This window comes from Silurus meridionalis, chromosome 17 (genome assembly GCF_014805685.1).
Source record: "Silurus meridionalis isolate SWU-2019-XX chromosome 17, ASM1480568v1, whole genome shotgun sequence".
Taxonomy (NCBI): domain Eukaryota; kingdom Metazoa; phylum Chordata; class Actinopteri; order Siluriformes; family Siluridae; genus Silurus; species Silurus meridionalis.
This window is the reverse complement of record NC_060900.1, coordinates 9,238,113-9,252,374: the sequence shown is the minus strand read 5'-3', so window position 1 is coordinate 9,252,374 and position 14,262 is coordinate 9,238,113. Positions and strand designations below refer to the sequence as shown.

The window sequence follows — 14,262 nt, the reverse complement described above, 5'->3', positions numbered from 1 at the left end:
AATACAATACGTCCATCAGTATCTATAAGAACACACAACCCATTAAATTGCAGTTAAATAAAATAAACCTACATAAAAATTAATCTTGTTCAAAAAGCCTTTAAGTGACAGAGATAGTAATTTATTAGGACAAAAAATGAAAACAAATCATAGAGGTAAACTTACATTTCATCATTTTTTCACCATCACTTGTGGTGCATGGTGTGTGTGATGAACTGCCCCCTGGAATGCCAGTAACCACTGGTTGCCCTTTATTAAGGGACAGAGCCAGCTCCTCAGATGGGGTGAGGGGAGGTGGTGGTGGACCCCCGCCAGTCGGACGGGCTTCAGTCTTCTTTCTATTAGCTACATGACAGAATGAATATACTAAATCCTGTTATAATAATAGTTCAGTAATTGTGTAATGAAATATTACCTTTTTGCAGAATGTTTGTGTTCATTTTGACTTGGCTTAAAGTTCTTGTGGCTCCAGGAGGATTAAACATTATTAAATAAGAAATATACATTATTATTTTAAACTAAAGAAATAAATGGCAGGAAAAGTAAATGCTTTCATAGTGATATAACATATTCAAAAGGATGTATGAGTCATACTTCATTATTTTGCATTATAATAAAACTAGAGCAAATATCAAATTTGTAATTTAATACACTCACACATTTACTCTGTCCGGTATTTTTTGCCAAGTCAACTCTCTTGCTTTAGCCGATGCAGCTGTATTACTTCTTTTTAATATTATTGGCTTAAACTCCTCAAAAGCGTGCATTAAAACCTCCAACTCCGCCTCTGTGAAATACGTCGCTCTCTTTTTCTCGCTTTGCGTTTCCATGGTGACTCGCGAAATCGGCGATCCATTGAGAATGTCTTTATACAGTATATGCACCGTGCACGCGCATTACCTCTGGGTAACCAGTTGGAGGTTGATTAAACGAACTCTTCTCAGGTGTTTTGGAACTGACATACTCATGGTATGCCTGTTTGGGGTAAATCAACCCAGAGGTTATGATTTATCAAATGGTAAGTTAACCAAGCTTTCTGGAATACCCCCCAGGTCATGGAAAGGTGACTTGGAGTTCCTGGAATTCAACTACTATACTTGCATAATGTAATAATTAAATTTAGGGAATGTATGCATTTTGCCCCTAAGAAGATCCTTACCAGGTATTGGTTTTATGCTAGGTGACTAACGTAGTAAGTAAGTAGGTAAATAAATATTTAATTAAGAATATACACAAACTAACAAATAAATAGTTGCTGCATATAAAATTCTGACCCCTTCTTGGTGATATCAAATGAAATCAAATCACATTTTATTTGTCACATACAGAGTACGACATGCAGTGAAATGCTTTTTACGATGGTCCGGCATTAGGGAATAAAAAGAGGAGAAAAATAATCCAAGAGAAAAAAAAGAAGGTAGATAAATAAAAATAAAAAGTATAAACTATATAAAATATATAAAGATATATGTGGAAAAAAGTTATAAAGATTCTTGTTCATTTTTTGTCTTTGTGTTGACGGGTAAAGCTCTGCCATGCTGTGTCTGTGCTGACTGTGGTACACAGAATTGTAGGTGTGGTAGATTTCTCTTGTGGCTGCCTCTCCAATAGGAGGAGAGATAGAAATTGCTGACGTGTGTGTGTGTGTGTGTGTGTGTGTGTGTGTGTGTGTGTGTGTGTGTGTGTGTGTGTGGTCCAAGCTGTGCAGTTTTTTGCTGTTTTTTTCTGGGTTGTGCTATTTATTCCTCTGGATAGTTTGTAATATAGTTTTTGGTAAAATATATAAATTGAATTTTGTTTTATTTATATATTTTGTGCCAAATCAAACATGCGGAGGATCCGCTCTGGCGACCCTTAATGGGAGAAGCCGATAAAAAGTTTATATATATTGAATTTTGTTGATAAAATTGAATAATTATTTAAATAAGAACAAATTAAATTGATTAAATTAAATGTATGAAAATATGGGTATGTAATTATATTTTGGGAGTGGTACTGTTTGACTCTTCAATTTATTTCAATATATCCTAAATGTTTACATTTAAGACATGCACATAATAGTTATTAATTCAGGTTTACCTAACATTTTCAGGAGAACCCAGTACCACTGGTTCAAATGAATGATGAAAAATAAATGAATTTTTTTTTTTAAGGAGAAAGGATAGAAAATAGAGGAACATCAAAAATATACAAGACAGGGAACATGTGAAACAGAACAGATCACTGCCATACAACATGAAAGTGACATGAGAGTGAAAGGACCCACAAGTACCCCTGTTTGCCAGACACTCCAGCAAATGTGCTGGGAAGAGACATTTTATGCAAATTTGGTGCAAAAATATATACATTGTGGACCTAAAGAAGGGTAATGGTGATTCCTCCTCACTCTCTGAATTAAACTTTGGTGTTCCGCAAGGATCTGTATTAAGCCCACTGCTTTTCTTTTTGTAGATGCTGCCTCTTGGTGAAATTATACATAAACATGGCTTAAAAATGTTGAGGAGTGTGTACAGGACATTAGAGAGTGGATGCTTGATAACTTACTTCTACTCAACTCAGATAAGACGGAAATACTTTTATTAGGACCGCATGCAGCTAGAAGTAAACTTTCCGATTAAGTAGCATCTCTGGATGGTCTTTCTTTCTCAGTGTGTGACCACCAAGACCATGGTGTGATTATTGACTCTGGTCTGTCCTTTGAGGTTCATGTGAATAACATTACCAGGATAGCCTTCTTACACCTTACAAATATTACTAAAATTAGAAAGATAATGTTACAGGATGCAGAAAAACTAGTTTATACTTATGTTACATCTAAATTAGACTACTGTAATGCTTTTCTGCCTGGGTGTTCAAGTAAGTGCATAAAATAAGCTTCATAAGTGCAGAATGCAGCAGCAAGAGTCCTTACTAGATCTAGAAAATGACTCCATCATGACCAAAACAAGACCTAACCACACGTGTTTTAATTAGTCTACACTGGCTTCCAATCAAATCTGGCATTGATTTTAAAATAATACTACTGACGTATAAACCACTTAACAGTCTCTTGCCACAGTATCTGAGTGAGCTTCTGTATGATTATGATCCCCAATGCCTACTTAGATCAAAAGGTGCAGGCTATTTTTTTGATACCTCAAAAAAATTTGGATTACAGCAGGAGGTAGATCAGTCTTTTATAAAGCCCCACAGTTATGGAATAGCCTTTCAATAAGTAGTCGAGAAAAATCTGTGATGCAGCCAGCCACTAGAGGGCATTAGAGATGTTTCAGTTTTATTTTTAAACCCAATTATTGTGTCGGACCATATACACAGTCATTGCTTATGAATCATACTGTTCGCTTGCAGCTTAATGTATTATTGTAAATATTGTATTCACTTATAAACTGATGTAAAATGTCAGCTTTAGTTACTTCACCTGTAAAATGCATAAATAGTATTCTGACTCTACTTGATTCAGGCAGGACACCATAAAAAAATGCTCCACAAGTGGGTTGTGAGATGAAGGAGAAGGAAATATTCTGGTGTGAGTTAGATAAAGTGGTAGAAGGTGTACCTAGGAATGAACCATTGGTGATTGGGGCAGACTTTAATGGGCATGTTGGTGACGGGAACAGAAGTGATGAGGAGGTGATGGGTGGGTATGGCCTTAAGGAGAGTAATGTGGAAGGGGAGATGGTGGTAGATTTTGCTAAAAGGATGGAAATTGAAGTGGTGAACACTTATTTTAAGAAGAAGGGGGAGCATAGGGTGATGTATAAGAGGGGAGGAAGGTGCACACATGTGAACTATGTTCTATGCAGGAGATGCAACCTGAAAGAGATTGGAGACTGTAAGGTCTTGGCAGGGGCCAGTGTAGCTAGGCAGCATTAGATGGTGGATTTAGCTAGTGATTCAAAAGAATGGATCTTACAAAAGCAGCAACCCAAACACACCACAAAAGTGTTTGCTACACAGGTGTTGGTATATTGTAACACTTGAATATATGTACATAAAAACTTACAGACTTGTCTTCAGGGTCGGCCAAGGCCAAAATAATAAACAAAAAAGGATTATTTTGAGGAAGCTACTTTTCCTGAAAACAAAGAAAAGGAAACTACAAACAGCTTCCCTAACTCCCTGCTACAAAAACAAAGACAAAACAATTCCTCACCCAAAGTAAATGGCAGCCACACCCCTAATGCCAGTGAAATAAATATGTACAGTGCTCAAATATATTACAATATAAAAATCACACATACAGAAACACCGATATGGACATGGGGCTACCTAGGGTTGTAACGCCCCCCCACCTAAGTGTGAACCCACTGGGTTCACAATAAAAAAACCTAATAAAAAAAACAAAAAAAAAAACAACCCTTAATCCCCTCTAACCATGGGACAAGGTGTCAGCTAAAACATTTAGTTTTCCCTTTTTATGGCTAATCACTAAGTTAAATCCTTGTATAATGAGAGACCAGCACATTAACCGCTGATTGTTATTACACATGCGGTTCAAGAACACTAGGGGGTTGGGGGTTAATTACAACGTGAACAGGAGTAAGACAATCACCAAGGTACACTTCAAAGTGTTGGATGGCTAACAGCAAAGCAAGAGCTTTCTTTTCAATTGTGCTATAGTTAAGCTGGTGTTTTAAAAACTTCTTTGAGAAGTAACAAACAGGGTCTTCTATCCCCTGATCATCCTCTTGTAGAAGCACCGCTCCTGCACCTGTGTTACTGGCATCAACCTCCAACTTAAATGGTCTGCAAAGGTCTGGAGCAGACAGAACTGGGGAGCTAGTCAGGAAGAGTTTAACTGCCTCAAAGGCTGACTGACACTCTTGGGACCGCTTGAATGAAACACATTTCCGTAATAAATTGGTAAGGTGCAAAACCACTTTTTTACAGAAACACCAGTAATATCCAGCCATTCCTAAAAATCGACAGAGTTCACGCCTTGTCTTAGGAGCTGGGAACATGCATATTGCCTAAACCTTTGTACTTAACAGCTTCACTATACCATGTCCTACCTGTTTACCCAAATATGACACAACTCCTTTGCCAAACTCACATTTGTCCAAATTTAAAACTAAAGACGCATTTGAAAGATGTGTAAAGACTAGTTCTAGTTTTTCCAAGTGTCGTTTCCAGGTATCTGAATAGATAACATCATCTAGGTAAGCAGCACAGTTCGAAACATCCCCCAGGACTCTATTCATTAACCACTGGAAGGTCGCTGGTGCATTACGAAGGCCAAACACCATCACGGTATACTGAAGAAAATTGTCTGGTGTGGCGAAGGCAGAGCTCTCAGCTGCACGATGGGAAAGGGGAACCTGCCAATAACCCTTAAGGAGATCCAACTTAGTAGTGAATTTAGATGCACCAACAGAATCAACACAATCTTCCATCAGTGGAAGAGGAAACGAATCAGGCTGTCACAGCCTTTTGAAAATCTGTACAGAAACGAACAGAATCATCAGCTTTTGGTACCAACAGGCAAGGGGAGCACCAGGGACTTACACTCGGAACAGCTAAACCATTTTCTAATAGATGATCTGTTTCCTGCTTCATAATTGCTCGCTTAGTAGGACTTGCGCGATACGGGTGTTGTCTAATCAATTCATGACCACCAACATCAATGTCATGTTCTAAAACATTAGTATGGGACGGCACACCAGCAAACAATTTAGGAAACTTGCTTATTAGCTCCTTAATGTCTTTCTGGAACAATGGGGGCAACCCTTCCAACTTCTCTGACAACCGCTCCAAGGCCTCAGAGTTGGGTAAGTGAAGAGAAGACATGCAGTTTCTACCAAGGTGTAACTCATCAACCTCAGGGGAGAACTCAGCAGGAGAAATTCACCCGTCCACTGAAACAGTAACCACTGGTACTATGGTTGGAGTCGGTTTGGAATTACGAGCATGATACTTTTTTAACAGGTTAATATGACACACACGGGTACTACTTCTACGTCCAGGTGTGCTAAGAACATAATTAGTTGGACTCAATTTTTGCTTTACCTTGTAAGGCTTCACAAACCGTGTCTGGAGAGACGATCCTGGCACAGGTAATAAGGCCAATACCAAATCTCCAATACAAAAGGAGCATAAGACAGCCTTACGATCATACCGCTTTTTCATCGCATCTTAGGAAGAACCGAGAGCAATGCGTGCCTTTTCCCTTGCTAACTGCAAACGCTCACGAAGAAGTCGAACATCCTTTAAAATGGTCTTTCCCAGAGGAGGAGGACCCTTTGCCAACCACTGTTCCTGCAATGCTTTTAAGGGACCCCTCACAGTGTGACCAAACAAAAGGTCCAATGGGCTAAAGCCAAGAGATTCTTGTACCACAAACAGCAAACAGTAAAAGAGGCACCCCCTCATCCCAATCTTTACCCGATTCAACACAGAAGGTAAGAGCACTCCAAGGCGCCCTGTGACTCTGGATGATAAGCACTCGAACACTGGTGGGAAATCTGCAACACACACATTACTTGTGAGAACAACCGTGATGTAAAGTTTGTCCCACGATCGGTTTGTACATACCTCGGGAGTCCAAAGTAGTAAAAAACTTAATGAGAGCTTTAACCACTGCTTTTGATTTAAGTGTGCGCATGGGAAACGCTTCAGGGAACCGTGTGGCAGCACACATGACAGTTAACAAATAACAGTTACCAGAGTGGGTCTGTGCTGACCACAATGGGGTAGGGGAACAGGCGGAACAACTTGGTTAGGTTTGCCAACTATCTGACAGGTATGACAGGTCGTGCAGTACCTTATAACATCACTCTAAATACCAGGCCAGAAAAAAATAACGCAAGACATGCTGATAGGTTTTGCGAATTTCTGTATGTCCTGAACAAGGATGATCATGAGCCAATCTAAGAACTTGCTTTTGAAATAAACAAGGAACCACAAGCTGAAGTGCTTCCAACCAATGATCATCGGGACTGACAGGGGACCATTTCCTTATCAGCACCCCATCTTCAATACAATACATTGCCTGTTACCTCTCGGAACTAGATTGATTTGCTGCCAACTCAAAACACTGTGTTAATGAAGGGTCAGATTTCTGAGCAACCACTAACTGGTCACACGTCACTGGTTGGTCTATCTCAAAGCCCTGATCAGGACATCGCTCATGCAACACATCAAGCTGTTTGCTAGACTCTTCAACTGGCTCCTCTTGAGACAGGAAAGACACCGAAAGATCAACCACATCAACCAATTTTCTTTGTTGGGCCCATGTCAACACACAAACAGGGAACATGGAGGAGTGCATGTCATTAGGTGCAGAGGAAACACTCACAGGCTCTGAAACTTCTTCAGGTAAGGAGACGACCCTAGTTCCAGCTACGTCATTCCCTAGAATGTTACAAAAAATATATATACAAACAACAGCAATCCAAGGGGCAAAAACAGGCTCAAAGTCAGTAAGGTCAAAATCACTAACATCAACAACAAAGCTATACCCCGAACACCAAAACGACCCTTCACGATTGCTTCACTTCTTCCTCCTTAGATAGGAAACTGGTGGATGATGTCATCGTGAAGGAGGTGGGATCAGCCAGACTAGGGCAGGCCTCAAACTCTGGGGTGGATCGGACCTGCACACAAAGCACACATACAGAAACACCAATATGGACATGGGGCTACCTAGGGTTGTAACAATGAGTGAAATGAGAGAGAGAGAGAGAGAGAAGCTTGGATGGTGTGAAGATGGCAAAGCAGGAAGTGGATAGGATTAGTAAGGAGGAAGTGAGAGCAGCGATTAAGAGTATGAAGTGGAAAAGTCGGTAGTAGCCGATGACATACCGGTAGAAGCATGGAGATGTTTAGGAGAGATGGCAGTGGAGTTTTTAACAAGATTGTTTACAGGATTTTGGAAGGTGAGAGGATGCCTGAGGATTGGAGAAGGAGTGTGCTGGTACCAATCTTTAAGAATAAGAAAGATGTGCAGACCTGCAGTAACTACAAGGGAATAAAGTTGATCAGTCACACCATGAAGTTATGGGAAAGAGTAGTGGAAGCCAGGCTGAGAGAACAGGTGACCATCTGTGAGCAGCAGTATGGTTTTATGCCGAGGAAGAGCACCACAGATTATTTGCTTTGAGAATGTTGATGGAGAAGTCAGAAGGAGTTGTATTGTGTGTTTGTGGATTTAGATATGGTTTTAGGTATTGTATGAGGAAGTCAGGTGTGCTATGTGAGGGTGGTGCAGGACATGTATGAGGACAGTGTGAGAGCAGTGAAGTGTGCAGTAGGAACGACAGACTGGTTCAAGGTAGATGTTGGACTGCATCAAGGATTTCTTGTTTGCAGTGTTGATGGACAGGTTGACGGACGAGGTCAGACAGGAGTCTCCGTGGACCATGATGTTTGCGGATGATATTGTTATTTGTGGTGAGAGTAGGGAACAGGTTAAAAAGAACCTGGAGAGGTGGAGATATGTGCGAGAGAGAAGGGGAATGAAACGTGTGTGAATGAGAGGAAAGGCAGTGGAGTAGTGCGGTTGCAGGGAGAAGAGGTGGAGAAGGTGGACGAGTTCAGGTACCTGCTAACAACAGTGCAATGTAATGGAGAGTGTAATATAGAATTGAAGAAGAGTGCAGGCATGGTGGGGTGGGTGGAGAAGAGTGGCAGGAGTGATTTGTGATAGAAGGGTATCTGTGAGATGAAAGGGAAAGTTTAGAGTACTGTGGTAAAACCTGCTATGTTGTATGGTTTAGAGACAGTGGCATTGAATAAAAGACAGGAGCTAGAGGTAGCAGAGCTGAAGATGTTGTGGTTTTCGTTGGGAGTGACGATGATGGACAGGATTATAAAGGAGTTTCTTAGAGGTACAGCGCATATATGACGTTTTGAGACAAGGTGAGGGAAGCTTAATTGAGATTATTTGGACATGTGCAGAGGAGGGACATGGGGTATATCGGTGCTGAGAATGGAGCCACTAGGAGGGAGAAAAGGAGGAAGGCCAAAGAGGAGGTTTATGGTGTGGTGAGGGAAGACATGCAGGTGGTTGGGGTGAAAGAGGCAGATGTACAGGACAGGGTGTATGGAGTTGGATGATCCGCTGTGGCGACCCCTAATGGGAGAAGCCGAAAGAAAAAGAAGAAGACTGACAAAATACAATTTAAAATCAAAATGCAAAATGGCAAATTTGGCAACTTTTCCAACAACAACCTGAGCCAGTGGCAATGTGCTGCAACTGTTGCAGCTGTGACACTATATTGTTTTTGTTTTACCTGTGTGCAACTCTAAATTGAATCAAAGGCAAATGTAGAATTTCATTTTCAATCCCAACCAGAGAGAATTTCCCATCCTGGGAAATATATCAATATAACTTTTCTTACATGCTAACGGAAAAGTTAAAAGATTACAGTTTTATCTAACTGTTATTATGTGACTATATCTATTTTGGATGCGGTGCTCTCACCGGTGCGGCCCGGGTTCGATCCCCGGTCAGGGAACCATCCCCAGCCACTCTTAGTGCCGGTCCCAAGCCCGGATAAATGGGGAGGGTTGCGTTAGGGAGGGCATCCAGCGTAAAATCATATGCCACATCTAACGTGTGGAGGATCCACTGTGGCGACCCCTGATAGGAAAAGCCGAAAGAAAGTTTTATATAATTAAGTCACAGAAGTCTCTCAGTCTTTTTATGTCAGTCAACATCAGAGGAATGAAGATCACGAGAATAATTTTTTTTAATTACTGGTAGTTTCAGGGTGAGGCCAACAAATTTTTTATTGGATGCCTATTCTTGAAAAACGGATTTTGCAGCTGCATAATGGATCAAGGGTAGGATGGTAAAATTACAATATAAACACACTACTCCGCATTAATACATTTTGGTACAATCAGATCCCAAGTTATAGCAACCCCCAGCTCTTCAGTCACACTTTGGACACAACTTTTAACATTATAAAATAGAGTAGTTTGTTGGCAGATGCTTAAATTTAATCTCCTTGAATGCATTCTAGTTACTAATGTACTTTAATTATATCCATCTTATAGAACAAGTGTGTTAAGCCAATGTTGAAAGTGCCTAGTCCAGCAAAATGCACACTCTAGTAGTAAAAAACATTAAAGCTTCACTTTCAGAGCCAGAACCATGCTCACAGTGCATTCATAAGGTATTCACTTTTTTTTTATTTTTTTTTATTTTGCAGACTGATACAGCAAACATACATTTATTTTTCTCATCATCTACACTCAGAACCCATAATGACATAGTGAAAACAAAATTCTAGAAATGTCTTTTATTTATTTCATTTTATTTTATTTTCATTCATTTAAATATTGCTTGTACATAAGTATTCAGACCACAATTATTTTGATCATTGCTTGGATGTTTCTACACCTTGACCTGAGCTTACCTGTGTAAAGGTTATTGATTGGACATGATTTGGAAAGGCGGGCACCTCTCTATAGAAAACTTTACAGCTGACAATGCATAAAACCAAAAGCCATGAGGTCAAAGAAACTGCTTGCAAAGCTTAGAGACAAGATTGTTGCAAGACACAAATCTGGTGAAGGCTACAAAAAATTACTGCTGCACTGAATATTCCCAAGAGCAAATGAGAGAAGTCTGGCACAACCAGGACTCTTCCCAGAGCTGGTTGCCTGGCCAATCTGAGCAATTGGGAAAGAAGGGCCTTAGTAAGAGGAGTGACCAAGAACCTGATGATTACTCTGACTAAATTCCAGAGATCCTGTGTGGAGAAGTGCCAGAAAGACAACCATCGTTGCAGCCCACCACTAATTTGTGCTTTATGGCAGAGTGGCTAGATGGAAGCCTGTGGTCAGGTTTAAGGGAATGCTGACTGGAGCAAAGTACAGATATATTCTCATTAAGCACACAGCCACGACAACACAGGAGTGGCTTAGGAACAACACTGAAAATGTCCTACAGTGGCCCAGCAAGAGCCCTAACTTGAACCTTATTGAACATCCCTGGAGAGACCTGAAAGTGACTGTCCAATAATGGTCCCCATGCAACCTGATACACCTTGAGAGGATTTGCCATGGAGAATAGCAAAAAATCTTTCAATCCTGGTGTGCAAAGATTGTTGCATCATACCCAAAAAGGCTTGAGGCTTTAATTATTGCCAATGGTGCCTTGACCAAGCGCTAGTAAAGCACCAGAATACTTATGCAGATGTGAATTTTCATTTTTTATTTTATTTTATTTTTGTATTAATGTTATATTTAAAAAAAATGTCAAGAATTCTGTTTTCACTTTGTAGGTATGGGGTAATGAGTGTAGATTAATGAGAAAAAATTAGTTTAAACAATTGTAGTATTAGGATGCAACATAACAAAATAAAAAAAACTTGTAGGGGGTCTGAATACTTTGCACTAATCCTAAATATAAGGACTGATATAAACTATATAGACAAATGCATTGGGACATCTGACTTTTCCAACCATATGTAGTTCTTCCCCAAACTGTTACCACATTGCTGGAAGCATATAATTGTATAGGATGGCTTTATGTGTAGCATCACATTATTCTTTCACTTAAAAAAGAAGACTTAAATCTGTTCCAGCATGACTTGCTTTAATGGCCTGCTATAAAGATCTGACCTCAACACTATTAAACACCTTTGGGTTGAGTTGGAACACTGACCACACCCGAGCCCTCCTCACCTTACACCAGTACCTGAATATACTAATGCCCTTTTTGCTGAAGTAGTGCAGATTTGCAACCACACTTCAAAATCTGGTGGAACATCTCCCCAGAATAGTGCAGGTTATTATATCTGCAAATGAGACTAATTGTGAAATGGGATGTTGAAAAAGCATGCATCTTATAATCAGGTGTCCACAAACATTTGTCCATGTAGTGTAGCTATATAGTTTTAATCAACAAACATGCTAAACCCCCTGAATCCACCTTTTTAGTTTGAAGACTTTGCAGCCCTATATTTAGAGGTGTTTTGTCATTTCATGCTTTAGCCTTGGGGAGTGCAGTTTGCTGCAGAAAACAAACCTGTTCAATGGTCTAGTATCTGCCTGGAGGGAAAATCATTGTTTCATATGGTAATCCCTGAATGGCTTGAAAAGAAAACATTGCTGTTTACCATAACTTACCTTTCACTGTTGTGACATTACACTATTAATGCATCAGCATGGTTAAATACATGGTTATATCCATAATAAAACTAGGCTGTTGTCCTTTAAATCATTTTTTTTATTGCATGCTTCAACGCCAAATTATAGAATTTAAAAACAAAAAGGAAACCCCAAATGTATACTCTTGTGCTCATCTAATCGTTTTGCCTTGACTGGAATGTTGTATGGGCTAAACACTTCCCACATTGGTTAATAATGTATACGTTTAAAACATTACCTCTCTGATACAGAGAAAACAGTTTGCTAGTCAGATGTAGAGGTTTTCCTTTTTAAATGCTTTTACTGGGGAAATGTTTACAACTATTCGCAAAATGACATTTTGCGTTGAGACTTTTTTTGTAATTATTATAAAAGTCTGTTTAGATGAATAACCTCTCTCCAATCAGTAAGCTACCGGTATATCTTTCGCGATGTTTTTCATGTTGTTCATTTAATTTTCGTGCACTTGTCTTTGCCACGTAACGTATAAACTAGATTCTCTTCCTCCATCTCAGCGGCAAAAGGCGTGTGCATATGGCGCGAGTGCGCACGCCTGTGCGTTGTGGAGGATGCGCGTCAGCTGCGCGTGCTCATCTCTCGCTCCCTCCTCCAGCTCACGCGCTCAGCACCAGCTCAGACTCAGAGCGTGAGGATGATGGCGGAAGAAGAGCATCCTATTTGAGTCCGCAATTTTTTTTCTCTCTCTTTTCCCTTTTCTTTTTACGGAATACTACGCAGAACCGTAAAAAGCTTGAGATATTCGGTCGTTTTAAATAATAAAATAAAAAGGCGATGGGGAACGAAGCCAGCCTCGAAGGAGGGGAAGGAAGCTCTGTGCTCGGTGTAGCTGGAGCTCTAGGACCCGTTTCAGCATCACCGAGCCCTGGACATCATATCAAGCCCGTGAATGGCGCTGCTGCCGGTGGTGGAGCTGTTATGGGAAGTGGGGCGGTGATGAACAGGTAAAGTCTGAACCATGCACTGTTAACGTTAAGACCGATGTAGGACTGGCAAAAAACACAATTGTGTATGGTTGTAACGTTGATTAAAAGGCCTTGAAGCTACAGCCTCACGCACTAGTCATAATGTGTGCATGTAGGTTTAGGTTCACCAAAGCGCGACGTGTCCTTGTTTTCTGCTCTCAGTAGTGAATTACGCTCGCGCAACGCCCTCACTCGTCGTCGTCGAAGTGTGTGTGTGTGTTTGTGTGTGTATTTTTGTGTGAGATTGTGCGTGTACTGTATGCGTGTGCGCGCGCGCACGCGCACGTGTGTATGCTTTGCATGCCATTCATATTCTTCTCTGTGTGCTCTACGGTTTACTGTATCGCTGTACACGGATCCTCCAAAACCGTTTTAAGATGAAGCGATCTATGTCGTTTAGTTTTGGATGCCATACCAGACCAAATACGGTGCAGCATTTCCGCAGGAGGATATATTTAAGGCTGACGCGCTGGTTGTAGTGTGCATTCGTGTGTGTGTGTGTGTGTGTGTGTGTGTGAATGAGAAGCGCTGGCTGTTTCGCCGTGCGTTGCATCAACCTTATTTCACTTGGCATACTCAAATTAGTTCTCAAAATCGCACGCAATAATATACTATATGTCTTTCCATCGTTCATTGAAACGCTTTTTCTCATAACTGCTGTAAAACTGCTGTATTATTATTATTTTTGGTTCACCTGTATATGATTGCAGTGTAGGCCTAAAGAAAACGCGCAAATTCTCAATGAAATCTTGACTCTTTCCTCTTATAATTGAACATCAATGGTTTGTTAAATCCACATGCATTACATAAGAGCCCATGCAGGAGCTGTAAGTCCGACTAAAGCCTATAGGCGAGCAAACCTAGTGGAATATTGAAATGGCCATATATCAAATTAGCATCTACAACTAGGCGTGGATCGGAAAACAGCTTAAATGGCTTTACTATTAAAAGGGTATTACACTAAAACAGCATTAACGTCAGCGAGCGAGATTTCGTGCATCGTTTTTGCTCCTGATCCTCCTCTTTTTTTGTGCGCGAGCTAGCGCGTCATCCGCCCACCTTCCCATTCAGGTGCGATATAAACCTTTATATCAGCACCTGGTCTGTTCCGTTAATGAGAACATGTCATAGCGTGCTGCGAATGGATGAGTTCAAGGGAGGCGTTTAACAAATATAACAT

At 40.5% G+C, this 14,262-nt stretch overlaps 1 protein-coding gene across 4 annotated transcripts in view; it reads left to right on the top strand.

The window, feature by feature from the left end:
* The first annotated feature begins 12,723 nt into the window (after positions 1 to 12,723).
* bsna (bassoon presynaptic cytomatrix protein a) overlaps positions 12,724 to 14,262 on the top strand; it is a 107,935-nt gene continuing 106,396 nt past the window's right edge. For all 4 annotated transcript variants that reach the window (XR_006928240.1, XR_006928239.1, XR_006928238.1 and 1 more), the window contains exon 1: positions 12,724 to 13,061. Coding sequence is in view for 1 of the 4 variants with exons in the window: in XM_046870386.1 (XP_046726342.1) it covers positions 12,892 to 13,061 (170 nt within the window). In the remaining 3 variants the exon portion in view is untranslated. The remainder of the gene's footprint in view (positions 13,062 to 14,262) is intronic.